This window comes from Pterocles gutturalis, unplaced genomic scaffold (assembly GCF_000699245.1).
Source record: "Pterocles gutturalis isolate BGI_N339 unplaced genomic scaffold, ASM69924v1 scaffold3007, whole genome shotgun sequence".
NCBI classification, from domain to species: domain Eukaryota; kingdom Metazoa; phylum Chordata; class Aves; order Pterocliformes; family Pteroclidae; genus Pterocles; species Pterocles gutturalis.
In genome coordinates this window covers 4,622-31,902 of record NW_010114997.1, presented here as the reverse complement: position 1 = coordinate 31,902, position 27,281 = coordinate 4,622, and the positions used below count along the sequence as shown (strand labels likewise).

General features: G+C 39.1%; 1 protein-coding gene across 1 annotated transcript; it reads left to right on the top strand.

Annotated features, from left to right (window-relative positions):
* Nucleotides 1-27,281, top strand: UBE4B (ubiquitination factor E4B). The gene is made up of 29 exons (XM_010074995.1): nt 1-34; nt 761-896; nt 1,357-1,444; nt 3,255-3,399; nt 4,216-4,444; nt 4,913-5,086; nt 5,171-5,323; nt 6,195-6,308; nt 9,047-9,188; nt 9,695-9,795; nt 10,719-10,833; nt 11,598-11,681; nt 13,213-13,269; nt 13,638-13,754; nt 13,866-13,964; nt 14,439-14,552; nt 15,429-15,627; nt 15,863-16,001; nt 17,976-18,075; nt 18,830-18,957; nt 19,331-19,429; nt 19,726-19,961; nt 20,744-20,870; nt 21,164-21,308; nt 22,379-22,513; nt 22,801-22,992; nt 25,281-25,455; nt 25,917-26,063; nt 26,462-27,281. Exons 1-29 carry the CDS (start codon nt 1-3, stop codon nt 26,521-26,523), a joined length of 3,786 nt encoding a protein of 1,261 aa, XP_010073297.1. The 3' UTR covers nt 26,524-27,281.

Sequence of the window (27,281 nt, the reverse complement as noted above, 5' to 3'; positions counted from 1 at the left end):
ATGACCCCAGCTACCTCTCCCATCGGTGCATCAGGTAGGCTGGCGTGTTAGTGACAACAATAGTTATTGTATGTCTGCTGAAAGTTATTGTACAGCCCCGTGTCTTTAGAACATGAACGCTATTACCCTGCTGCTGTCTGACGCTTCTCTGAAGAAGGCTTCATTGCAAAGTGAATCCATCTGTTCCTGTCCTGACGCTCATCGGCCGTGCTCCAAAGTCGTTATATTGCTCTCCATTTGCTGGTGTTGCACTTAGTGCATTTTGTTAGGACTTTTTGGATGCTTATTTTATTCTTGTGGAGAAGGAAAAGTGCTGATAATTTCCCAGTAAATTGTGGGAGGTTTTGTGGGAAGACTGTCAGAACTCAAGTGATCTCCATTGTAATGCCCCAGCGTGAAGTCCTGTTCTGATAGGACTGACTTTAGAGGGGCTTTGACAAAGTCTTAAGTTAGAGCAATCTTATAAAAATACCAGTTTGTCCGTGTATTTTTTTTTTTAATGGGATTGAATCTCTGAGCACTTAGTGGATGCAAATTTAGTTTTGTTCTTGGTGTTGTAATGCAGATAAGCATTCCTATATTGGCGGCTGCAAGAGGTAGAAAATGTGATTATCTGTAGTCAAATGTGAATATTAATACTTATTTCCTAATGCATTACTAAGAATGCTTAAGACCTGGATTGAAAAACAGTATTTCCTCTCCTTCTCCATCCAAATAATTGTGTTCTGTAGTAGTAATCTTGGTGGTGCCTTTTCTCTAGGAGTAGCCCACCGAAGCCAGAGCAGCGAAGGAGTGAGTTCACTCAGCAGTTCTCCATCTAACAGCCTTGAAACACAATCTCAGTCTCTCTCTCGGTCTCAGAGCATGGATATTGATAGTGTCTCCTGTGAGAAAAGGTAAAAAATGCAGCTTGTATAAGCCAGGAAATACCGTGAAATGCTAATCATCAAAACCGCTTACACAGGAAAATATTCCACAATTTCTCCCTTCCAGCCATGTGAATGCAGTAGGGCTAAATATTTAAAAATGGCACTCTGTTTAGACACTGTAATGCTTTTTCTGGTCTGGTTTTACTGAGGATAATTTAGCTACTCAAAAAAGAAAAGGTTATGGGATGTGCTAGCTGTGTAGTTTGTATTGCCTCCTGAAGAAACTTAGTATTCTGTTTCTTGAATTCAAAATAAATGAAACACGAGATGTAGCTATCAGCTAGGGATTTTAACTGCTGTTTGTGCATATGACTGTCCTTCTGCTTTGGTGTTTTTCTGCTGCTTTCTCTTTCGGTCAGCATCTTACAGAGGACTGTCTGCAGCTTTCTACAAGTTAATGGGCTTCTTTCCTTATTTCCACTTACAGCATGTCCCAGGTAGATGTGGATTCAGGAATTGAAAATATGGAGGTTGATGAGAATGATCGCAGAGAGAAAAGGAGTCTGACGGATAAGGTTAGTCTGGTTCATGTTGGCTGTTCTTTTCCAGACTACATGGGTATGTTATTGTAACATCAAGCTTCAGGATTTCATGGGAGAACCTGTGCAGATGATGCAATTTGGAGTTGGATGGAACTAGCCCTCAGATGTCATCTGAACAATTTCTTCACTGTATTTCCTCATTAAAATTTGTGGGAATGAAAAATAAAAACTTCCAATATCAAAGCTGCATTTTGATTGTCTCAAATTTGGCTTATGAGTGATATTTGAAAACTCTGAAGAAAACGTTTTGGTTGTATATCCTACTACAAAGTGACCTATTAATGCCCAGATCTACTTTTTAGTATGCGGTAGGCCTGAAGAAATATTTTAAGAAACTTGTGAATTTTGTTGCAGCTTATATGTATAGCACTTAGATGTCTCCTAACAAAGTACTGCTTCAAATATTATGTATGCTGAAGGTATGCTCCATAATAAGGTTTTCTTCTTAATGATATAATAAGAAAATAAATAAGAATATTTAGCTAGGTTTAAACAGAGTCGTAGAACCCTTTAAAGCAGAAAAAGAAAGCAAGCAAGTACAAAGCTCTAATTCACTTCTAAGATTGTCCTCTTTGTCATTTGATTTTAAGGCCCATGTGAAATAAAACCCTAAAGAAATGGGACATCAGTGTAGTGGAGAGAAGATTCTACAACAATTTTTGCAGTGCTCATTAGATGTCTTTGTTTATTCCTGCACTGTCAGTAATAAGGTCAGTTGGTAAAAGCCTGGCTTAAAGCCATGTAGCAATAACCCTGCCGCAGAATCCTTTCCAGTCAATTCCTAGCTGCAAATCAGGCAGTCGGGCAGCTTGCATTGTGCTACTGAGAAATAAATAGCTTGGAAGCAAGGACAATCTTGAAGCGAGGGGAGCAGTGGAAGGTAAAATAAAGCTTTGCAAACTTGGTTCAATTCCTCTTACTCATTTGGATGTATCAAGAAGTTAAGTGGAAAGGAGACAGCATAGCCCTCGTTTATGAGCAAAAAAAATTATTGCCTGGTTATCTGCATTGGAAATGATGTCAATAATAAAGCAGAAATGGGCAGAAATACCTGAAAACACTAGAATACCCATGTGCTACCCCTTCTCGCATTGCAGGGGTAATTACTTCAGTTTTATTTCTTTGTATTCCAAAGTTTTTTCAGGTGCACACTCAAAAGTTGCCTTAGGGTTGCAAGAACCCTCCCACTCAACGCTTGCCAGCCACTATATATGGTAGTGTTCTTTTTAGAGAAACTAGATTTTCATTTTGTTCACAGTTTTCATGACCTTCCTTTTTTGGAAGAAGGGGGAACAAGGCAAATTCTTGAGTCTTTTGTCCTGTTCTGGCTTAATTCAGGTGAAAGATGTATTTGTCTTGGGCAAAGATTTGAAAGCAGAAGAGACTTGGAAGTTCGCTCCTTCCTGTGCTTTCATTTTTACAAGAAACTCTTAAATGCCTGTGCATAATGAAAATTTGAATCTCCAATTAATTCCTTAAAGGAAAAATCATTGGTATCTTGGTGAAATTTCACTTCTCATTGTACTGTTTTTGAATGTGTTTTGGGAATTTGCTTCCTGCTGGATTTGTGTATTTCTCCTACATCTTTTCTGCATCTTTTTGTGTTTCTTCAGGGTTTTTTTCCAAATAAATTTTGACAAATTTGTCTATATTCCTTCATAAGTATACAGAATTTACCATTAAGGGTCAGTCTGAAGCCATTTACAGAGCAGCTGTGTCTGAAAACATTGTGACTTGATTAATACAAACGCAAATAAATTGATTTCCACCCTCCCTCCCCAAGGAACCTCTGTCTGGGTCTGAAGTGTCTGAGGAGCAGGCTTTACAGCTGGTCTGTAAGATCTTCAGAGTCTCTTGGAAGGACCGAGACAGAGATGTTATCTTCCTGAATTCACTCTCTGCCCAGTTTAAGCAGAACCCAAAGGAAGGTAGGTGTCTGAATGGTTGTCACTGTTGGGGATTGCTTCAGTTGGGTGGCAGGTTCCCTACTCTTATTTTTAGCTTTTTCTCTCTTTGCTCCAATGCCGGAGCCACGTACTTGTGATCTTTGCTTGATTTCAACATCTGCTGTCAGCAGATGTATCAGGAAAATGAATCCCCAAAAAGGAACATGGGACCAGTTGGTCATAGCTCCTGTTTTTGTCAGTGGCTGTGCTCTTGTCAGTTGTGTTCTCTGTTGCCAAACTAGTGTGCTGATATTGCAGTGTTGCTGGATTCTTTCTTCTTTTATTTTTCAGAGACCTTTTACTGAATGGGTTGTCTTGCATCATAATAGACATTTAGCAGTTAATTTTATAAGCTAAGAATTCCTGATTATATAACAAATTATATTTTATGTCAGCTACAGGATATGACCAAATTAAAAATCGTTGCTTTATGTGTGGGCATATGCGGGGTGTGTGCGTGTTTCTTCTCTTTATGACACAAGTTGCCCGACTCAACAGCAGGGTAAGGAAGTATGAGTGGGACGGGCAAGACAACTTTAATAATCAACAATAATGACATTAGGTCATCTGTGATCTCTTGTACTTTCCATAAAAGTGATATTTTTGTGTAGCTGTAATTCCAGAACCTAGTTAACGTAGAGTTATAAATGTGTCAGTCTATTGTTTTCACTGAAGCAGCACTTAATTTCACAGAAGTAAATTACTGTCCTTCTTAATGGAAATCTCTGATAATACAGCTCTGACTAATATGTAGATGAAGGCAGTAGGTGAGGATACTAACTGTCTTGCTCTTAACAGTGTTTTCAGATTTTAAGGACTTGATTGGGCAGATTTTGATGGAAGTGCTGATGATGTCCACCCAGTCGAGGGATGAAAACCCGTTTGCCAGCCTGACAGCTACATCCCAACCAATTGCTGCAGCTGCCCGGTCTCCTGACAGAAGCCTGATGTTAAACATGGGCTCTAACCCAGGAAGCAGCCCTATGTTCTGTAACGTGGGCTCCTTTGGTTCCAGTTCATTATCCAGGTGACTTCTGATTGTAACTGAATACTGATTTCCCTTGAACATTCATTGGTAGACTAGAAGAGAGAGAGGGGCATAGAAATGTCCCAAGAACAATAAATAGAATAGAATTTTAAAGTTCTTCACTTTTTCACATGAATGTCCCTCCATTTCACCATTTTTGGTTACATTGCCATGGCTAGAAGTGTATTTGATAGGTTGAAGCCATGTAGCTGGTTCCCTCTGATTAGTATATCCCTAACTTGCAACACTGAAGGCTATGACTCTTAACTTAAAAGTGTGTGGATTGTGACATAGCTTTATTCAACAATAGTAAAAAGGAATAATGTGTGTGAGCTGCAGAATTATTGCTGAAGAGTCATCAGAAGGGCAAGGGCTTCTCTTGCTCGTTTTATCTTTTTCACCCTTTTTCTGCATATCCTAAATCGTTGCTTTTTTTTTTTTTTTCTTTTTCCCCTGTAACTGGTTTAGTCTCTATGGGACTAGTCCAGCTTCTACTACCAATTTCACAAGCTATGTACCAATGACTGGTTCATCTCTTACCCCACCAGCCAGCTCAGTTGCCACTGCATCTGTGCCTTCCATTACTGTCAGCTCTCACCTCACAGCAACAAGCCCTTCTTCGATTCAGCCTTCTTCTCCGAGGTACCGGCCATACACTGTTACCCATTCTGGAGGCTTTTCAACTTCTTCCATCCCACGTTCCTTGAATATTCCCATCCCGTCTAGTTCACCAAGTCCTCGGGCCGTGGCTGCTAGCCCTCCAGCCATGCCGCTCATCACCTCCAGGCAGAGACCCACAACCATGGGTCCGCCTTTGTTTACTGCTTCACCCAGTACCTTGCGCAGGCGTTCTTCTTTACTGAACAGGATTCCTTCTAGGTATTTCACAAGAATAAGAGTGTGTTTAACGTGTGCTGTGCAGGGTGTGGCATAATCGTGCAATTTGGAAGAACTTGTGTTTGTGCTGAGCTCACCTTACTTACCCCGAGTTGATTTCTGCGTTTTGGTTTGTGCTAATACATTGACTTGCTAACAAGCTGTCTTTGCCAAAATGTTAAACCTGTTTCTGCGAGCATTTGAGGTGTAACGTAATTACTTTAAAGCTAGCAATATTGTTTTAATTTCCTTTTCTTCTTACATCCATTCCAGTTAAGCTATTAGCTTTCTGTTCAGTTGCTACTGCTGGATGGTAAACCAAACAGAGTTCCTGCTTTGAAATCAGTTTTCTTAGTAGGGCTTTAGTTGATTTGTTGAAAGCTGTTAATTGCTGGACTGTGTTAGATTTGATGCCTTAGTGCATAGATGTAAATTACAGATTAGCCCATTTCGGGATGCCAGGCCAAGTACTGCTGCATTTTCTCTGGCTGCTGCTGGAGTCCCCAGTCCCTGCAGGAGGGAGGAACGAGCATGGGAGGATTTGAGACTGCTGCTTTAAGTTTCAGTAGCTTAGAATTGTAATACTTGCTATTCAGTCATGTTTAAACATTCCCGCTTCAGCCATAATTTTTATTAGGTCTTAAAAATTCTTTTCACGTTTTTGGTTTGTGAATGTTTGCTGGTTTGATATGTGAATGACTTGTAGTGGTGTCACAGAGCATGTTACTATAGTCTTGGTTTTACTAACATGGAGTTACCCGTTGTTGCATGTTTAGAGAAGATGATTTTTGTCAGACTTAAGAGGAAAAGCTACCATTTACTTTTTCTTTTGGCTTATAAAATCTGATGGCCTTTTTCATTTTTGTTGTGGTAGTATATACGACAACCCTTTCTCCCTCCTCCTTCTTGCCGTTTCTGATGTGTCTGAGGACAGTAGTGATGAAGAAAATGAAGATGATGATTTTGCTTGTGTCCAGTTTGGGTCCAGGTATTGGAGAAAGAGAATGTAACCTGCACGTTTGGTTGCTTAGGAACTAACAGTCTGTGTCAAGTGTTTTTCAGAGTAACTTGGGAAATGACTAAAGCTGAGGAGATGACCTGGATGGTTTTTAAGATGGTGTATAAATGTGTCTAATGAATGCTAGTTAGTCAGCTCTTTTTTGAAGAGATGACTAAGATAAAGTGAATGTTAATCATACAGCCTCTTAGGGTTAATGAGCATGGTTTCTGAAATGATGTTGGAGGGGGAATCCTCATTGACTGTATGAGTAGAAGGAATATTGTTCACCTGTGGTTGTAATTTTAAAACCAGTGATACCTCATGTGCTTGTTTTCCTGTCAAAAACTGGAAAATAAGGAGAAAAGTTAATGTATAGAAAAAGATATGGTGGCAAATAGCTATCTGCTGCAAACTGGATGGCTTTGTTGAAGATTCATTGCCACTTGACAGCTGAGGATCACTCCTTTAGCCTGCAAAGACAAGACAGTGAAAGTTTAAACTGGTCCTTGACGTGGTTGGTAGTAGAGGCTGAGGTAGTTGGAACAGCCAGGAATGGAGGGGGAAGAGCAGAATATTTTACTGTAAAGCAGAGGCTTAAAAATCACATAGAAAAGCCTTTTCATTTGGGTAACATTAAGAGATGTGAAAACAAAATGAGAATTGATATTAGTGAGATCTGTTTTGAAGCTAGCCAGATAGCTGTGCAAAAATAAACATTAGGAAGTGTCTTGTGATGTCAGGGAATGCTCAAAAGACTTGGTAGGAGACCGTCTTTTCCCCTCCACGAGCTTTTCTGTCTATGGTTGTTCCTGTGGTGTGCTGGGACACTGCTGCTAGTAAGACTGTTAACTACGAGACCTTCCAACAGCATCTCCTCTTTTCCGTTCCAGTAATTTCAGGATAGTGAGCTTGATCGCACAGGCTTAGAGTTTTTTGTATGCATGGAATTTAGGATTATTTTTCCCCAGTGTTTTGTTTAATTCTTATCCTGTTGGTGATTTAATCCAAATGTTGGATTGAGTCACAAAGCCCTTGGTAAAGATTTCTGAGGTTGCTATGCTTCTGGAGTCTTAGTTTGTAAATTATGTCCAGGCATTCCACAGCCAGCAGTAGGATGTTAGTTAAATTATAAACACAGGGACTGTACAATTATGCAACAACTCGCGTTCTGAAAATACCAAGGCATTCAGTGTGTGTATGGAGGATGTATGAGCTTTGCAGTTGAGTAATTTCAGTTACTACTGCAGTGAAATAATTAACAGAATGACTAACTGTAGAAGTAGTAGGTTTTTTATATAAATTGATGTTCTTAAAAGGGTAATTTTTAAGCCAAATGTGAGAAGTCGAGAGGTTTAAGAGAGAGGCTACAGAAAATGTATGTATGATTTCATGATTGCTGAGTAGTATTTTAATAGAGCTACGTTTTCCATGGATTAGTTTTAATTGAATAACTGAAAACAAATTCTCTCTGCAAAAAGAGATTGCTGCTGTTAGAAGTCATGTTTCTTAACATGCTGAGCTACCAGATGCTCCGCAGTAATAACCTTTCCCTGATTTACTGCTTGCGCTGTAAAACTTGCACAATAGATCTGTACAGCTCAATTATTAAAAAGTAAATTATTTTATAGTTAAAGGAAATTCCAGTTTCAACACAATTTGTGGTTTTAAGCATGTTTTTAAGAGCTGCATTTAAGGAAACAAATACTCTTATTTTCCAGTTTAAGATCTGGGGCTTACAAATTGGTCCTCATTTAAATCCACCCTGACTGTACATAGACTTTTCTTTGAGGAATAGCAGTAGACTATCCATGTAATTGCTGTTTTTTTTAATGCCATCTACATCAAGTGAATATATCTTGTCTTCCTTCTGTAAAGTGAGGATTTTGCTTTTAATTGGCTTTGCCAAGCTGTTATGTAGAGAGGAATTTTGTTAAGATAATGTCTGAGATTGAGAGTTGTGGAGTATAGTCTCACTTTTTTCTCTTCTCTCAAGCATGGCTTTATTTTTGTCAATTTAGGTTTTGAGTTTACAATGTCAGTGTTCCCCCCACCGCCCCGCACAATGAAATGACATATTTTGCTGTGAGGGAATTGAAATGAACTGAGTTGAAATTAAATAATTTGTAATGTGGGAATTTTAGAAGAGGCAGTTCCTTTGGTGTATTGCCTCCTGTTTGGTTTATTCTTCTTCCTTAGAATACGGACAGTGATTGTCTGTAGCCCCACGTGTCAGCTAAGGTCTCTTCTCTGCGGTGGGAGGATCCCCCCTCCATGGGTTGGCAATTCCTCCCATTTGGAATGCTGTACAGGAGCTGTGCAGAGGGTGCATCATGGCATGGAAGTGTGGTGGTGTCCTGGGTGTCCAAACACTTTTGATGTCGGGTACAACTGTTCCTTGTCGGTGTTACTATGTGAGAACAAGGTTTATCAATTCCCGTTAAAGTCGCGCACCTTCTTGCTGTCTTTCAGGTACTTGGTCATTTAATCAGATAGCTGGTTCTCCAGACCTGTTAGAGTACAGCTGAACTTTTGGAGCGGGACAAGCTGTTAAACGGAGAGCTCTTCACAGATCACAGAAATTTATCTTTATTATTGAGCCATGTGTGTGGTGGGATGGAGTTTTCAGAAAACTGATAGAGGAAGTCAAGAGCTCAGGAATTATCTGATTGTGCACAAGTGAGGAACTGTACCTAATGCTTGCTTTCTTCTTTCTGTGTGTGTTCAAGTATGGGAGGATCTGGCAGCTCAAGTGTTTCCGATTCCTGCAGTGACCACTTCACCATTGAAAACTGCAAGGAGACGGAGATGCTGAACTACCTCATTGAGTGTTTTGACAGAGTTGGAATAGAGGAGAGAAAAGCGCCAAAGGTACATTTCAGTGAGTGAAGTTGTGTCAGTGCTGTCACAGATGCTCCCCTTACTATTTAGTGGGGAAAGCTGGTGGAAATTTATGGTTCTTTCTTGAAGGCTTTGTTGTAAAAATAGTTTTATGGAATTTATAAGGTCCCTTTGACTCTTATATGTGATTCAAATATGATGAATTAATATGTTTTACATCTCTAAAATAAGCACCGTGTTAGAAACTGTCCTTCGCCTCTTGATCCACTGCATTTTATCCAAGTTTATTCTGTGTAAAACATACTTTCGTGAGACCAGCTCCCTGTCAGTGCTCTATATTCTGCTTTAAGCTTTTGATTCTGGGGAAAAAACAACCAACACTTTCCATATATAATCTGAAAGGTTTTTAGCTGGAGTAGCGCTAACCTTAGTTTGTATATTACATTCATATTGCATGAATAAAGAAACTTATATTTCCTGTCTGTTCTGTCTCCGTATACTTTTAGTTTGTATTAAAATGAAGTTATTTTTATCAGATGTGTAGCCAACCAACAGTTAGCCAGTTACTGAGCAACGTCCGATCACAGTGCATTTCACACGCTGCTTTGGTGCTACAGGGATCCTTAACGCAACCAAGGTAAATACAGCTGGTGATAGCCATGGAAGTTAGATTGTTTGGGGATTTTTTTTTTCTTCTAAGGACTAGGTAAGAAAACTAAGATCAGTTGTTGGAGCAGGATACATTTATGTGCCAGAGGAATAGTTTTCTGCTTTGCCATTGGAGACTACTGTTCCCACTAGAGAGTTTTTACCATAACAGATTTGGTAATGGAAATCTGTGTGTAGGCATTCTACGCTAAATCAAGACTCTGAGATTTCAAGTGCAGTTGTTTCAGCAGCAGTTGTTTAACTAGCAGCCTGTTTAGCTGGAACAGTAAAAAGGTTTTTAAAATAGGATATGTGACTTTTACGAAAATCTGCCTAATTTTGTGTTTGCGTTTCCAACTAATACTTCTGTCATCTCTAAGGTGCACCAATTATTTACTGTGCTTTGAGATTAGCTTTGTCTTTAATGGCAACATTGGTTCATGTAGACTTAATTTTTATGTATGTGATAAAAAAAAAATACTTTTTGAAAAATGCTAGCAGTTAAAAGTAACAACTGTATTAATTCAGAAAAGACTAACGTTATGTTCTTTTCTTAATCTGGAAAAACAAACATCAAAAAAAAGTTGTTCCTTCACTAGTTGAGCTTAACAAAGGGTCTTTTCATTGGAGGGGAGTAGAAAGGAGAACCAATTACTAGACAGAAGCTGTTATTTTCTTCCAGCCTCATTAAACTAAAGTGTGATGTTGGCAGCAGCATCTGTTTCAGAATAACCTTTCCACAAGTAACTTGAGAGGACAAGGTTAGTTACTTCTGAAAGGAGTAGGTGTGCCTACAGGTTGATAATCTACTTTCAGGCACATCTAAGGATTTGATAACTCTGACATTTTTACAAATACTACTTCAAATAATCAGGAGGTTTGGATTTTTTTTTTTTTTAAATAAAAATAAAGGTCGTTGCAGCAGCAGTCTTTGCTGGTACCATATATGCTGTGTAGGAATCTCCCATTTGGCTTCATCCAAGAATTGGTGAGAACAACTTATCAGGATGAAGAGGTGTTCAAACAGGTGAGGCATGGGTAAAAAAGAAATAATTATATCATGCGCTTATATTATTTGCAATATGCAAGGGAGTGGATTTCCAGAGGTTTATTCTGCATCTCACAGTTCTGTACCTATTACTTCAGGGGCTAGCAACCTGTTACGCACTTGGAGTTTGTTTTTGTTCGTTTTTAACTCCTTTAGCATTTTGTGAAAAAGACGGACTTTCATTATTTGCCGGTTCAAATTATTAAAAGTGCATTTGTTAATAAGCACAGAACATTTATGTAATGTTGAAGTGGACTACTCAGAATATGCAGGCGTATATTACAGAGCTTGAGTTTTCATCCTTCTGTGTTTCTGTACAAAATAGCCTAAAAATGTCTGTGTAGCTGAACACACAGCTTTGTAGCTGTCAGCTTTGGGTCCAAATCTAGATGTACATGTCTTTGGGGTTATTTGTTTTCCAAAGTAAATGTTTGGAAACAAGTAAGACTGTGATCAGGTAAAAGACATACAAGGGCTTGGAAATAAGTTTTTATGGGTAAGTTGTTATGCTCAGGCATCAAGCCAATACATCACTTACAGTAGATCAGTCAAGTTGATTCTTAGCTTTGAATAATCTGTTAAACATTCAAGCTTGACTGATAGACAAAAGAAAAACATATTTTCTTTATATTTGTAAGTTGCAGTATTTGAAGAATGAACAGGCATTTCATGCTGTGTACAGCGGTAGTGTCGTCTCATTGCTTCCTATTCTTGAGTGACCTAATCTGCTTCTGTTTTTACAGATCTTTATTCCCATTTTACAAGGCCTGGCTGTAGCTTCCAAAGAGTGCTCCCTTGATAGTGACAATTTTAAATACCCGCTTATGGTAAGGATGGTTCATTTCTAGAAGCAGTTTGTTTATTGTTACTGGTAACTTATGCAGATTCTCTACAAAATAATGTACTTCGATGTTTTGGGGCTTCCTTTGGTTAGTGGATTACTGTTAAACTGTTGGAAGCTCAATGTGGTGTAAGATGTGTAAAAGAGTTAAAAATCCAGCAGAGTCTGGGGCCACTAATATCTTAAGCTTAATGTCCAGAGTTTCTATAGTGGGCTATTCAAATGTTTATATGTATTGTTTTATATAAGATTAATCAAATCTATGGATTTTATCATGCATACTAGTTACAATACTGTGGATGGGTAGCTAAGCTCCTCCCAGTTTAAGTCTGGGAAATAAGGCCCAACATCCACACCAATGTTTGTTGGACTAATCTTTTATGTGGGCAACTCAAATCTATTGCATTAAACCCAAAATTATTTGAATTGGTGACTACTTACTATAGGAACATGTCATAATATTGCCTGGATGAAAAGTTGGGGCGGTTATTTTTAGGTTTTTTTTAAGTACATACTTTAGACCCTAGATCTGCTTCCCTCCTGCTTTTATTGACCAAACAAAAAAGTCTTTGAAAGCATGCTTGGCCACAAAAGAGCGAGCTAAATTGAGCATTGTCAGCTAGCACCTTCAGATTTCAGGGTCTTCAGTGTATGATGCCAAGAAATGCTGTTACATCTCGGGTTTAATTTGTACTTCAGGAAGTTATCTGGACTGGGGTGCTGCAAATCACATGGACTAAGCAACTCTGGTACTTTTTGCAAAAATAACCATTTTTGCTCGTTCTGTGTTTTCCTACTCTTCTGTTATTCCCCCCAATTTAAATTGTGGATTCTTGCAAGTAAGAGCTACTCAAAAATTATATTCCATTTTAATCTTCTCCAGTTGGCACAGTGTGCACAAAAGGATGCAATAGAATTACTACCTATAATGTAACTGAAGAATAAGAACTTGTAATACAGGGGAAGCAGGATATGTGCAAGCCTACAGTATTTCTGTGTTTTCAGCATCGTCTGTCTTTCTTTTTTCTGTGCTGCAGTTGAAAGTGAGTTAGAGATCTTGGATAGGATTCTTTGTTTCTGGCTTCTGTGTTCATCTGACATTTTACCACTCTGATTCAAAAGACAAAGGCCTTGGTGTATGTATAGAACAATTGCTCTATTTATTATTGTTACTGACTTTCATGTGGCAGTTCAGGAGTCCAGCAAGGGCATTGTTACATTCTGAACAAACAATTTGCACAGCTAATTTTTGAAATAAGTGCAATAATTTATTATCCTCTGAGACATGTTAGCTTTTTTGAGACAAGCTGGAACAGATGTAAAAGCTAAAATGGGAGCAGGGTGTGCTCTAGCTTTTTTTGGACCTCTTCAACATTGTAGAAGATGGAAGGTTTTCCACAGATTAAGGGGAAGAAGGTTTGGCTTTTTCAGCAGTTTACCACGTTAAGCTTGTTATTTGCAGGCAGGTGATTTAGGAATTACACAGGAAAGTAATTTTTCTTGGGATTTCTTTATAGGCACTATGTGAACTTTGTGAAATCAAGTTTGGGAAAACACACCCTATGTGCAGTTTGGTAAGTGTATCCAGTCTTTTTTTCAAATTTATTTTTCAAGTTAAAAGAACCATGTAATATTTTTTTTTTTGTTATATTGTGTGATCCACGTTGACAATGTTCTCTAGAACTCTCAACAGGCTGCTGTAGTGTCTCATGCTAAACAGTAGTTTAAGGAAAACGTAAAGGGATTCCTTTTCCCTGAGAGTTTAGAAAAACTAGGACAAACATGACGTGCTTAGATTGCTGACATACTGAGGAGATGTTTCTGTTTAGCTATCGTTGGAGAATGGAGGGCGTGTGACAGACGCTGGAAGGTGACAGTGCAGATGAAGTAGCATGGCTGACATGGCAGCTTTGGGTAACTTGCTATTTCTCTGAATTTCTAGGTTGTTTCTTTGCCCTTGTGGTTGCCTAAATCTTTAAGTGCAGGTGCAGGAAGAGAGCTGCAGAGACTTTCCTATCTTGGAGCCTTCTTCAGTCTCTCTGTCTTCGCTGAAGATGACGTAAGTGCTACAGAGGGATGTTGATAGTAGCATGGTGGGCGGCTTTTGTCTGTTTGTTTTTCCCTTCCTCAATATGTTCCATACATTTGCCAATATTCATTCTACTTGCAGAACAAAGTAGTTGAAAAGTACTTCTCAGGTCCTGCAATTACTCTTGAAAACACCCGAGTTGTTAGCCAGTCTTTGCAACATTACCTGGAATTAGCAAGGGTAAGTGTTCTCATGTTTAAAAAAAAATGCAGAAATATGTGGGGTTTTTGGTCTTGACATAAATGAAGAATACAACCTAAAATAATCTAGCTTCTGTATTAAACAACAAATCTGTTATGATATGGCTGAAGGGAATTAGGAAAAAAAAAACCAGAGTACTACAAATATTTCTCTAAGGCAGTAAAGCCAATTCAGAAAATAACAGAGCCGTTAGTCGTGGATTATAGTTCATGTTAAAGGATGAGGAAAACATGCACAGTGTATTAGTGGTGTGTGTGTTGCACTAGTCTATGCACATCTTTTCTGTAACTAATTTTATAATTAATATATGTCAAATAATGTTGACAATAAGACCACAACAGAAGTTGTAGTTTTGTGGAATTTGTAGAACATAAAAATACGGAGCAACAGAAAGCACAAAAGTGATGTTGAGATGTATGTGCAACCTGATGGAATGTTTACTTGTAATTCCAGCAAGAGTTGTTCAAGATTCTACACAGTATTTTACTGAATGGTGAAACTCGAGAAGCAGCTCTCAATTACATGGCAGCTATTGTCAACGCCAACATGAAAAAGGCACAAATGCAGGTAAATGAAAGGAACAATCTTCCTGTAATTCGTGGACTTAGTGAATGCACAGATAGCACTAGATGGCTCGCGTAGTGGTGGCTCTTGAAGGGAGGACAAAAGAATTTTTAACAGAGATTCTATATTAGATGCTTAAAGCTTTGTAACCCCCCCAACTCCTTGTGCTCCCCCCTTCCCAATCTATGGGGCCTTCATTCCTTCCAATTGGCTAGGTTTAAAAATCTTATTTTCCATCTGGAAGGTTTCTAGGCTTTGTTTGTATTTCTGTGAAGGGACTAATGCAGATATGAACTGGCATGGTTCCAGTGAAACAACAGGGATGTTGTTTTGCCATTGTATAATTAATGCATTGCACTAACTTCCTGTGATAAAATCTGTGCACGAGTCCTGAGCAACTGCAGTTTGCATCATTGTTGTCTTCAAGTTCTCTTTTCAAAAGCAAACATTTGAAATCGCTATTAGGAGTATTTCAGTAAAATTCCAGTGAAGAAGTAATAGAAACTTTACAGTTAAGATCAAACTTTGAATTGAAGCTCACCAAGAATTTGAAGCCCTTCTGTTGCTGTCTGTATCTGTGGCAAACCATTCTCGAAAGAGGACCTTTTAGGCCCTTTTCATTTCTTAGGTTGTCCTCTACTTCTTTTTATATTTCTTTATTGTTCTTGAGAGTGACAACTTGAACCATAGAGAAAGATAATATGTAAGTTGGTAGGTGACTTTACCGTTATTACAAAGGTCTCTTATCCACGTTCTTCATCATTTCTCCCTTTCCCTGAACTCTCATCATTCATTTACGTTGACTGCTGTTAAAGCAGCAGAAAATACCCTTGTACTTTTAAGCTCATGTCCTCAACTATTTCCTTTCTTACCCCACAGACAGACGATCGTTTGGTATCTACAGACGGCTTTATGCTCAACTTCTTATGGGTACTACAGCAACTAAGTACGAAGATAAAGCTGGAAACGGTTGATCCCATGTACATATTTCATCCCAGGTGTCGTATTGACCTCCCAACAGATGAGACAAGAGTAAAAGCAACAATGGAGGATCTTACCGCCTGGATTGCTGAACTTTGTGAGTACTCTTATGGAGATATGTTAAGCATTTACTCTGCCTTCTGGTTTTGTTACTGGAGATACATGGAAGTACTTGATTGCAGGAAATAATTCACGTATTCCTGAATGTTTTTTCTTGACACTGTCTACTCTTATTTGTTTGAAAGAAAGTTGAGTTCAAGGTCTCACCCCTATATAAGGCAGTTCATTTTTCAATTTATTCACCTGTACTGCTTTGTTTGTTTGTTTTCTAGACAGGGATCCGTCTCCATTTTCTGAGCCGAAATTCCCAACAGAATGTTTCTTCCTAACCCTGCATGCCCATCATCTCTCAATCCTGCCAAGCTGCCGTCGGTACATACGTAGGCTGCGAGCCATCAGGGAGCTCAACAGGTTAGAGGCTGTTAATTATCTAGTGCATCCGAGAGTCCTAGCATCCTGGCACTGTTGGCTTCTCATTATGATGGCAAATCCTATAAACTTAATGGAAATCAGAATGACAATTTGGGTAGAACTGCTGCTGAGGACAGAACATATTAACTATTAATCTGCTCCTTTTGGCCCTTAAGGATTTTTGCCTATGTTGAGGGACTGTGGCTTGAATCAGGAATTCAAATAATAGTGGGATGGAGGATACTGGTTACACGAGGCAGCTCAAATTGGAGAGAAGACCACTCTAAAGGATGATTGAATTACCTTCAGAGCATTTTAGGATTCATGACATTACTGAGCAGTGTTTATTATAACTGAATCTGTGGTGTGGCTGTTAATGGTGTGTGGACATCAATGCCTCAGCCTCTCTGACATAGCTGTAGGGGTGCCTATAAAGTTATGTGTCTGGCGATCAAGTCGTTGGAGATGACTCGTGATTTCAGAAACAAGACACTGTTAGTTGTGCCTGTGCTGTTTCATATGTTCCAGAAGATATTTACCTTTTTCCCCTTGGCTTCTCAGGTGGGATAACTTGTACTCTCAGGGCAGGAGGAAGGAAGCCTTCAGCAGTAAACTCTTAATATTGTTGGTGTAAACCTAATTCAGCACCTGGTTTACCATTTTTAAAATTCTAAATAAAGTTATGATATTGACATGAAGATACTGCTGTTTTACATTTCTCCTGGCATAAGTTCAAATAGACTTTTATAGTTGCTAAACCTTGAAGAATACTCTGTTAAAATTAGAACAGATTTTTGTATCATCAGTATTTTCCATTGTTTATAGTTGCACTCATTGCATTTTGGTAAATGTTCCTTGGCAGTAATACCATGAGTTCATTACAGGATTTTTGGACTGCATTTGTAGTGATTTCATTTTTAGTTTTTAAAGCACATGCAGGCCAGGAACCTGGGAAGCTGCAGAGACCAGAGCAGGAAGAATTAGTTTATTTTAAAGAAAAAAGTATTTTCATATAAACAGCTTGTGGATTACTTGTAAATAAGCCATATATTTGCCTTCAAAAAGGAATTGCTTCTTTTTCCTTATTTAGAATCGTTGCGAAGGAGTTGCTTATGCAGCAATCTCCATCTAACAGTGCAGAGTGAAGAGCTCTTGGCTTTTCCTGACATCAGTAGGAGCTCAGTCTTCAGCGTTTTCCTTGAATTGCTTAGTTCCCTGCAACACTGGGCAGTGTAATTAGATGTTGGTAATGAAGAAATTACACTGGATATTTTTTCTGCTGAACAAGAGTAGAACAAAACTGCAGAAAACATAATTTACAACAGTGGAAAGAGGGAAGATAGACAATTCAGACCCGTACCTTTCTTGAGAGAGGGAAGGTGTTTCTAACAAGTCCTGTTGTCAGCCACCTTTTTCTTCCTTAGCTGATTCTGTTTTCCTTTCTGATATCAGAGGATGAATGAGATCTCTGAATATCTCGTCATTAACTGGGCTCGCCCTTCTTTGTGGTGGGGTTAATTTTAATGAGATTCTTTTAACCTTCCTTTAGAGTAACTGTAGACTTCAGTGTGAAAAAAGAAAAAAGGCAAATACTTTTTTAATACAGTGGGTCAGATTAGTTTGTCAGGCAGGATAGATCCCTTCTGTGTTTCATCCCCCTCTTTTTTTTTTTTTTTTTTTTTTTCTTTTCTTTTTTTCTTTTGCTGTACTGATTTGTCCGACAGGCACGTGTGTTGGAGCTGGGGTACGTAGTGCCTTTGAATGCACACTCTGCAGGTGTTCAGTCTGCACTCACAAAAGCAATTTATTTTTCTTGTTATGATGATGGGTAACTTCTATGAACATTATTAGCTTGCTTTCCCACTTTTCTTCTCAATATTTCTGTGGTTTTTAACAGATAAGTAGATTAAATGCCTTATAGTTGGCAGTACATATCCTCTGTCATGATAACCAGTTATTGCATTTGGTTTTCAGGACTGTTGAAGATTTGAAAAACAATGAAAGTCAGTGGAAGGATTCTCCTCTGGCTACCAGGCATCGAGAAATGCTGAAACGTTGCAAGACACAGCTTAAGGTTTGTAAGTGATTCAGTTCTCAGCTAAATGCCTTTGTCAGCCTGTCTGTATGTTTACTTTGTGTCCTAATGTTTAAATGCAACTTCCCACTTGTGCTTCTTGAAAATGGTGATTTTGGATCTCGGAGCCGTGTGAGTGCTGCAGTAGATGGTGGCTGTGATACAATAGAACATCAGTGGTGAATTTAACATTCAAAGCAACACCAAGAGTAACGTAGGCAGTATTCCTCAGTTGGAAGAAAATAGTATTTTTATTGGAGAGAGAAGTGAAGAGTTTGTAATTTGTCCAGAGGTAGTTGTGCGTGCACAATCCGTGCATAATCCATGCCCAAGATGGAGATGGAGTCCCTAATCTTGTGTACAATTCTTGTGAAGGTGATTGTGTTGGGGTCCTCTCTTTTGAAGATCTGTCTTGCTTAGATCTTCCTAGTATAAAATCACACAAATTTTATGGGCTGTATCACCAACATGACTTTAATTGCACATTTTCCCATTTTGATACTTTTGTTATTTCTTTCACTGTTCCCAAAAAGCTTGTAAAGGGCTCCTCTGTCCCTGCAGCTCTGAATTATGTGTGTGTTTTTCTTGATATGTTGGGGCTTAAGTGCCCTGTTTTCTTCAAATAAGAGCATATTTTAAGAAGAGACCATTGTATAATTGTCATAATTCACAGGGATATTGATTAGCTTGGATAGGCTTGACCTTCTTTCATGTTGTCTTGCCCTGGATTAGTTTTTGTGTGCATGTTCTGCAGAAACTGGTGAGGTGCAAGGCTTGTGCAGATGCTGGTTTGCTGGATGAGAACTTTCTCAGGAGATGTCTGAATTTCTATGGCATGGTGATTCAGCTGATGCTTCGCATTCTTGACCCTGCCTATCCCAAGTGAGTGTCAGGATTATCTGTGGAAATTGTACCAAAGATATTTCAGTTCATGTTAGATTGTTTACTGAATTTAGCAGTTCTAGAATTTTAATGTTTTTTAATACAGTGTCTCCATTCTTACATAATTGTTACTTTATTTATGCCAGTGACATATGTTCTTGCATGGGATATATGAGTTTAAGGCTCAGTTGGAGTGGGGAGCAACCCTCGGGTATGTTTGATACCCTTGAAGTACTGACATGAATTGTTAAAATGTCAGTTTCAGGACTTGTGTAGAGCATTCCTGTAGGAGAATTCCATAAGAGAGCTCACGACACTTACTACTTAACCCTGCTGTTTTACTGCCCTGTTTGTTGTCTCTTTTATTCTACAGCATTAAATTGCCTTTAACTCCTGAAGTTCCGAAGGTATTTGCAGCATTGCCAGAGTTTTACGTGGAAGATGTTGCTGAATTTTTATTTTTTATTGTACAGTAAGTTACATCTAAAGGAAATTTGTTCTGCTGTTTACCTCTGTAACAGGTGGTGTGCATGTAAATTTAGGGTGCGACAGTAGTTCCTAGCTCTTCTGTAGTTCATGTTCTGTTTTTTAACAACAGCCGTAAGAATCTAGTTTCTCTAGAGAAAGATGGAAGATTATAATAAAATAACTAAACTTTTCCTATTGCTGATGAGTGATATGAAATTATTTGATGTATATGATAAATCTTCTGTAGACAAGACAGTGTTGGGGTTTTTCATTTTGTTTTCCTTACCTTCCTCTTTTCAGATATGCTCCTCAGGTGCTTTATGAGCCCTGTACTCAGGACATAGTGATGTTCCTTGTTGTGATGCTGTGCAACCAGAACTACATCCGAAATCCTTATTTAGTAGCCAAGCTAGTGGAAGTGATGTTCATGACGAATCCAGCTGTTCAGCCCCGGACACAGAAGTTCTTTGAAATGATTGAGAATCATCCTCTCTCCACTAAATTGTTAGTCCCCTCCCTGATGAAGTTTTACACAGGTAAGTGCTTTGTCCGTAGTTTACTGTGTGTTCAGTAAGCACTAAGTATTATAAGGCAAAAGGCTGTGTTGTTGTAACCTTTTTAAAAAAACAAAACAAAAAAACAAAAAAATACCCCCAAAAAACCAAAGCAAAACACACCCAAAAAATCCAAAACCCCAGGTAGATCCTGGGTCTTGTAAGGATGAGGCTTTGTTGCTCAGGAATCGGGGGATATAGCTTTAGATGGAACTTTGAGAATTCCAGTCCTCCCACAAGCTGCTGTGCACTGACAGCTCTAGCACTGTGGATTGATGTGACAGTTGTTTTTGTGGTGTTTAGGTTCCAAACTGCAAGTTTTTTGCTTGTTTCGTAAGGGAGTATTGGGATTTTAAAATTTCTGACCGTGGTTTTGCTGGTCCTGTAGATTTGGATGCTTCAAAAGGACTTTGTACCCTTGCAAACAACAATTTTTTTCAGTCTTCCCAGAGTTTTCTTATTATTGAAATTTTATCCTGTGGGATGAAGAGTAGAGTAAAGCTGGATAGAACAGGAAGTTTTGTTTTATGATGGTTTTTCTTCAAAAATGAGGTTGGTTCTGGGATAGAAGATGGACAGTGCTGCATCTTTAAATGGGGATTAAGGTGGAGACTTGTGAATGGGAATTGAATTTCATCTCTGTAAAACCTGGTGCCTGAACTGAATTCCCACTGAGGCAGCAGGGGAGAGGTGTAGTGTGTTGCGGGTGAATCCTGGTGGGAAAGACTGTGGGGTTCAGTGCTGGGATCTGTTTTCTTTTTCAGATGTTGAACATACCGGAGCCACTAGCGAATTCTATGACAAGTTTACAATCCGCTACCACATCAGCACCATTTTCAAAAGCCTCTGGCAGAACATAGCTCACCATGGTACATTTATGGAAGAGTTCAAGTGAGTAAGAAATTGTGTGTGATGCTGCTTACTGTCAGCTGCTCAGGCCATGACCCGAGGAGGTCATTCCCATTGGGAAGGGGTGATGCTGCTTTCCATTGTATCATAAATGGCCGTCCCTTCCAGTACAACTGGAGTGCTGCTAAACTGAGCTCTGGACACCACAATGAACTTGGCTTGGGGAATGGGATCATTATTCGAAATATACAGTGCAGAAGGAGTGTTGCTGGGGTTGCAGTCTGGTCTGCACACCCGTCTACTCTGCCGTGATAACTGTGTTTCAATGTTTTCAGCTCTGGGAAGCAGTTTGTTCGCTACATCAACATGCTGATAAATGACACAACTTTCTTGCTGGATGAGAGTCTGGAGTCCCTAAAACGTATCCATGAAGTGCAAGAGGAGATGAAGAATAAAGATCAATGGGACCTGCTGCCCAGGGTGAACAGAGATGTTTTTCAAAGTGCCCTTTACTTATTTTTAATTTTTTCATTCAAGACCATTAAAAAAACTTTTTAATAAGGGGCAGCACCAAAGAGCTGCTCATGAGAAGCAGTTCTTGATGCTTTTTCTTGCTGACAGTATGGCTGTGGTCACTCTGGATGACATTGTGCAAAAACCATCATTCCGTGTAGTTCTGTTGTGGCTGGCAAGGAGTGCGGTGTGAGGTGGAAATAGTATAAAGTTTTAAGTTACTGTGCACTTAACTCTAAGTGGAGAAATTGAGACTTTAACTTTCTTAAAGGAGGTTTTGGAAGATGCTCGCCAGTTGAATTGACTTCAAGGAATAGAACCTTTTATTTTGTTAATGCATTGGTCCTGGGTAGACTTGATGCAGACAATTAGAGTCCTGCACCTCAGACCTTAGCCTGATTGAACAATAATTGTATGTGGTGAACCACCAGTGTCAGGTATTTCTATTTTAAGGTTATTGTTTTTAACAAAAGAGTTGAAAAATAAAAGCTATGAGGTTCTTGTTTGTTAAACTTATTCTGGTTTGCTCTTCTGGAGCCTTTGTTCCTGTTTGTGCCTACTGGCAGGCTAAAGCTGTTACTGTAGTGACAAAATGAGCTGGTACCTCATCTACAGGTTGTTCCAGTGTGGGGCGTTTGTTGCTTTTGATGGTGCATAAATTAGAGAGAACATGACTTGACTCTCAGATCCCAAGCTGGTTTTGAAGTATTGGCATTTGGATGGAAAGGAAGCATAAATAACCCAGCTGTGCAGCTGTGAGGAGCAGATACAGGATGTGAACAGACTTAATAAACGTGGAGTCTTGTGATAGCATTTACATTAATTTTTAGCATTGTAGAATGCTGGAAAATTGGTGCAGACTTTTCTTTAGTATTGGGTAGTGAGCTGTACCTTAAATTAAAAAAATGTGTTGCATCTGGATTTGAACTGCAGTCTGTTCTTCTGTCTAGATCATGTTAGCATTATGAGTGTTGATGTTTTTATGGGTGCTGTAGGAAATTCTGTGGACTTGTAACCACTGAATGTTTGTTTTCTAGGATCAGCAACAGGCTCGTCAGTCGCAGCTAGCTCAGGATGAGCGGGTGTCTCGTTCATATCTTGCCCTGGCAACAGAAACTGTTGATATGTTCCATATCCTTACCAAGCAGGTTCAAAAGCCTTTTCTCAGACCTGTAAGTCCTGCTCAGATTTATCTTAGTTTCTAGCTTCTCTAACATCTCTACTGTTGGATGATAACCTGGAAATGTTTGGTGGCCCTTTGTCTCCATTCTCCTCTGCTTTCTCTAACTAATTGCTGATTGAGTTACTGATGTTAAGAGCATTACCTGAGCCTCTGAGATCTTGTAATCCTTCTAGACAGAAGCTGTTTGCATTATTTTTTAATGGAAAGTGTGCATAAAGAAAAGAAACCGCCAGCAAGCCTTCCTGCTATGATCTGTGTTTCACTTTGGTCTTGTAGGAACTTGGACCACGACTGGCTGCTATGTTGAACTTCAACTTACAGCAACTGTGTGGCCCCAAGTGCCGTGATCTGAAAGTCGAAAACCCTGAGAAATACGGGTTTGAACCAAAGAAGCTGTTGGACCAACTGACTGACATTTATCTACAGCTCGATTGTGCTCGCTTTGCTAAAGCAATTGCTGATGATCAGGTGAGCTCCAAAAAGATGAGAGAGGGAAGGGCAGAAGCACTGGGGGCAAACAGGACTTTGTGGAATATTCTAGAAGAGTTTCATTGTACTTATATACTGACACCCAACTCCATCGTATATGTTTGCAAGTTGTTTTCTTTCAGCAGATCACCTCTGTCCGTATTTTGTCTGCTCGTTATCAGTGGGTGTGTTTGCAAAGCGTTTTGCAAACCTGTAGACACACAAACATCTACAGCACTTCACAGAGGAAATTTCCTGAGCGTTAGTTGCTCATTAGCTACAGCCTCATGAAATGAGCGGAAGTACTTTGTCCTAATTTTGCAAGTGGGAAAAATGAAGCATACAAAGAGTTTTGACTCCTTCCCCCCTTCCTCATCGAGAACACATGAAACAGGTGGACCTGGGACTGAGAACGAGAGCCTCACTTAACAATTCAAGGTTCGTTCTCTAGACCAACAGTTTCCAAACTGTATTCCCTTTTACATCACTTGACTAAATGGCTGTGTAATAAGCTGACAAAACCCAACCTTTGTGTGTGAGACACCGTTGAACTCCTTGTGGTAGTCTTCAGAGCAAAATGTTAAATCTGAAGGCAGGTGCTCACCTCTGTGTTCTTGTAAAGTTGTCACACTCCTGAGTTGCATCTCTCTATGCCTGTCACTTACAATACAAACTTCTCAAAATCTAGAGGAAAGAAGTGTTCTCAATGGCTACTTGAAATTCTAGTGGAAGCTGGTTTTGTGTGTCTAGTGAAGCAGAGGTATCAGGGTAACTCACCATCTTTTTTCTGTAATTATTTAAGTTCTGATACTTGCAGGTAACAGCAGTAACAGTTCTGAAACAGACCGTATGTGTTGGCATGTGTATACATGGCAGTGTATTTTTTTATGCTGTATATATGAAAGCATCGTTCATTCATCGATGCTAGCCACAGCAGATGCACAGCAGTGACACAGGGATTAAAAAGAAAGAAGCCTGCTGGTGTGGGAACTGGAATAAAGCTTAATTAACAAAGTAGCCCTTCATAAAAAGGGAGGGGAGTGACTGGGATCTTGGAAACTGTCAATGGCAGGAAAGAAACACCAAGGAAATGCACAGTTGGTTAATGGCTACTGGTAATAGGAGAAAAAGACAAAACAAACAAAAAGTTGCTTGATCATGGCAGGGTCTCTAAAGCATTTTGATACATCTCCCATTTACAAATCCTAGCACGTATTAGAAGGAATCTGAAAACATTTATAAAACCCTGGGCATATTGCCATAGTCCTGTTCTCCTCTGTGGGCTAGAAAGGAGTTTGGGTGGGCACTGTGTATCCAGAGTGAATAGTTTTCCTTGGTGCGATATAGTGTAGATGAAAGAAGTGAGGCTGTGTTGAACATTTTAAAATCCCCGAGGAAAATAGGAATCTTTGAGACTTAGTGTGTTTCGTTGTTTAATTCAACCTTGCACTGCAGTGTAAATAACAATTTTTCTTAAAAGGCTGACGTCAAAACATGGCATTGTGAACTGAAAAGAAAATGGTGCCTTTAGAACATAAACAGCTTTCAGAAGTCCTTGCCTAACTTTCTTTTTTGACATGAAAGTAATGCTTGCTCAGTTGAAACTGTAGGATATGCCTTGGGTCTCTCTGAATGTTGCACTGTGTAGCTGTGCGGTTCTTAATGCACCAGCTGGCAGGTGTCCAGCAAGTTTCAGCTCCCTCTGAGTTGCCTTACTATTTTTGTAACATCATGGGGTGGGTTTTTTGTTTGTTTTTGTTAGGGTTAGGAGAAAGAATCTCTTCTTTCCCAGTACTGGCTTGCACATTATGAGAAAAGTTAAGAAATTTTAAAAAAAAACCTTTTAATTTTATGTTGTATTTTCAGCCAAGACTCATGAGAACAAGAATACAGACAGGAGTGGCAAGACAGATGTTTTGTCTAAGGAACAGTCTTAATAATTATAGTCAGCGTCTCTGTGTGTCTTAGTCATTTTGATTAGGTGATGTTGTGGGTTTTTTTTTGTTTGGTGGGGTTTTTTTGTTTTTTGGTTGGTTTTTTTTTGGTTCTGAACAGCTAGTTCTACAGTAGTGATGACCAGTAAAAAACCATAAGTCTACCCCAAAGTTGACATTTTGGAGCTAGATGAAATGTTATCGACATACTGCTTTTCTGTCTGCAACATTGAGGTTGTCTCATTGATCCCTCCTTCTGAAGCTTTAGAAATGCATTAAAAGATCTTTAGAATTTTTCTGGCGTGTTAGGATAGAACAACTCAGCAAAGTTGTCTTTTTATGCTTTGCTTGTAGAGGTCCTACAGCAAAGAGCTCTTTGAGGAGGTTATCTCAAAGATGAGAAAGGCTGGAATCAAGTCAACCATAGCAATAGAGAAATTCAAACTGCTGGCAGAGAAAGTGGAGGAAATCGTTGCCAAGAATGCCCGTGCAGAAATCGATTACAGTGACGCCCCGGATGAATTCAGAGGCAAGTTGAGTTTTCTAATACTGACTTTTTAGGAGAAGAGGGATTTGTTTTGTTACTTTAATTCTAAATATGAGTATATATCAATAGAAACTATAGATTCTTTACGAAGCCTTGCATCCTGCTCTATTTCAATTAAATAGTTAAGTAAAAGTAGGGAGCTGAGAGTTTCTTTGCTTTTCCTTGGGATTGGACTGTCCAGCCCTATCCATGTCTTGCTTACCTGTATTTTAAAACAGTAGGAAAAAAATCTGAAAATAGGGTGAAAATAGCTAATGCTTAGTCCCAGTTCTGAAAGGGAAAAGCAGCATGAAGGCTGAAGTCTGCTGCTCACTTGAACCATTTTCTGTAACTTATACAGATGTCTGGGGGCCCTGAATATTGGTTCTGCACTGTGGTTTTGTCTGCACATAAAATTTGTAGCTTTTGTCTTCAATTTAATAATGAGACACTTGTGCCCTCAGATCCCCTTATGGACACGCTGATGACTGATCCCGTGAGGTTGCCATCCGGAACTATTATGGACAGGTCCATCATCCTGAGGCATCTCTTGAACTCTTCCACTGATCCTTTCAATCGTCAGACGCTGACGGAAAATATGCTGGAACCAGGTGTCTGTTCAACAGTTAGCAGTTGACTGGGGGAAGCAGTCTGTGTGTGGTTTGTTCCGTATACTTCCAGAAGTGTTGAGGTTTCAGTTAACAGTTCTTTCAACTCGCACAGAAAAGTTCATTCCTTCTGTTTTCCCTTTTTCTGGGAAAAACCCCACACCCTTGCTGTTATAACTGCGGAGCTAAAGGATATTGTTATGGTAGGTAAAGGAGTCATCCATTTACTCAAAGCTGTGCAGAAGATCATAGAGAAGAAAATAGTAGTAGATATTCCTGATCAAGCTTTTAGAAAAGAAATTGCTGTTGGTCATGAAGAGCTTTCTTATAGTACTACTAAATAATTTAACTGCTAAGTTAATAATTCTTTTTTTTTTTTTTCTTCTTCTTTACACTATTAGTGCCAGAACTTAAAGAGCAAATCCAAGCCTGGATGAGAGACAAGCAGAACGCTGAGCATTAAGAATTCCCTTGCAGTGCACGCCAACACCGACGGGAAGACCAGGGCGTGGGCTGTTCTGGTGACAGTGGAGCAGACACACTTTGAGAGCTGTTTATGGGATTAGCACGCCCACTGGCACTGGCTTGCAGTAGTGACCAGGAGCATGTGGACGAGGAGAAAAGCGGCTTAATTCTTGTACATATATTTAAGTGATAACGATGGTCAATAACATGGAGGACAAGCTAGGAAGTTGCTTATGTTACAAAACTGTCCTTCAATATGTCACATTTTGGAGTTTTTACAGCTGAATTATTTTAGCAAAGATGAATGGATCAGGGCAGCATCCCTTCAACCTTATTTTTTACAGCCAGATATCCGTTAATTTGATTGTGGTTAGAACCTTGGACATTTGCTGCTAAAGTAACTTTTTTTTTTTCCTCCCTTCTTCCTCTTCCACCCATCAAACCTGCACTGCTGTCTTTTTTTTTTTTTTTTTTTTTGTAATGCAAAAAAAATAAAAATTTTCCCTGTGAAAATCAAAATCATTCCCCTGCCCTCAAAAGAACATATTCTGTGCGATAACTGTGCCTGCAACAAAGTGTTAATCTTGGGATCGTATTTTTATATTATACATATTTGCATATTTGGTTTTTAATTGGTGTTTGACACAAGGATAATATCAAAAAAAGCAAAGATTTCACACATGGATTTTAATTTCTGTTCTTTGAAATGTCCCTTTTCTTTATGTTTATCTAGATGCTCTGGTATTTTTGAAAAGC

What these genes read in the sequence shown, in the direction of transcription:
- UBE4B (XM_010074995.1), top strand. Translation starts at nt 1, where the DNA reads ATGACCCCAGCTACCTCTCCCATCGGTGCATCAG. An exon ending in GGTTCCAGTTCATTATCCAG is followed by an intron (nt 4,445 to 4,912) that starts GTGACTTCTGAT and finishes TAACTGGTTTAG; the next exon opens with TCTCTATGGGACTAGTCCAG. An exon ending in ATGAAGAGGTGTTCAAACAG is followed by an intron (nt 10,834 to 11,597) that starts GTGAGGCATGGG and finishes CTGTTTTTACAG; the next exon opens with ATCTTTATTCCCATTTTACA.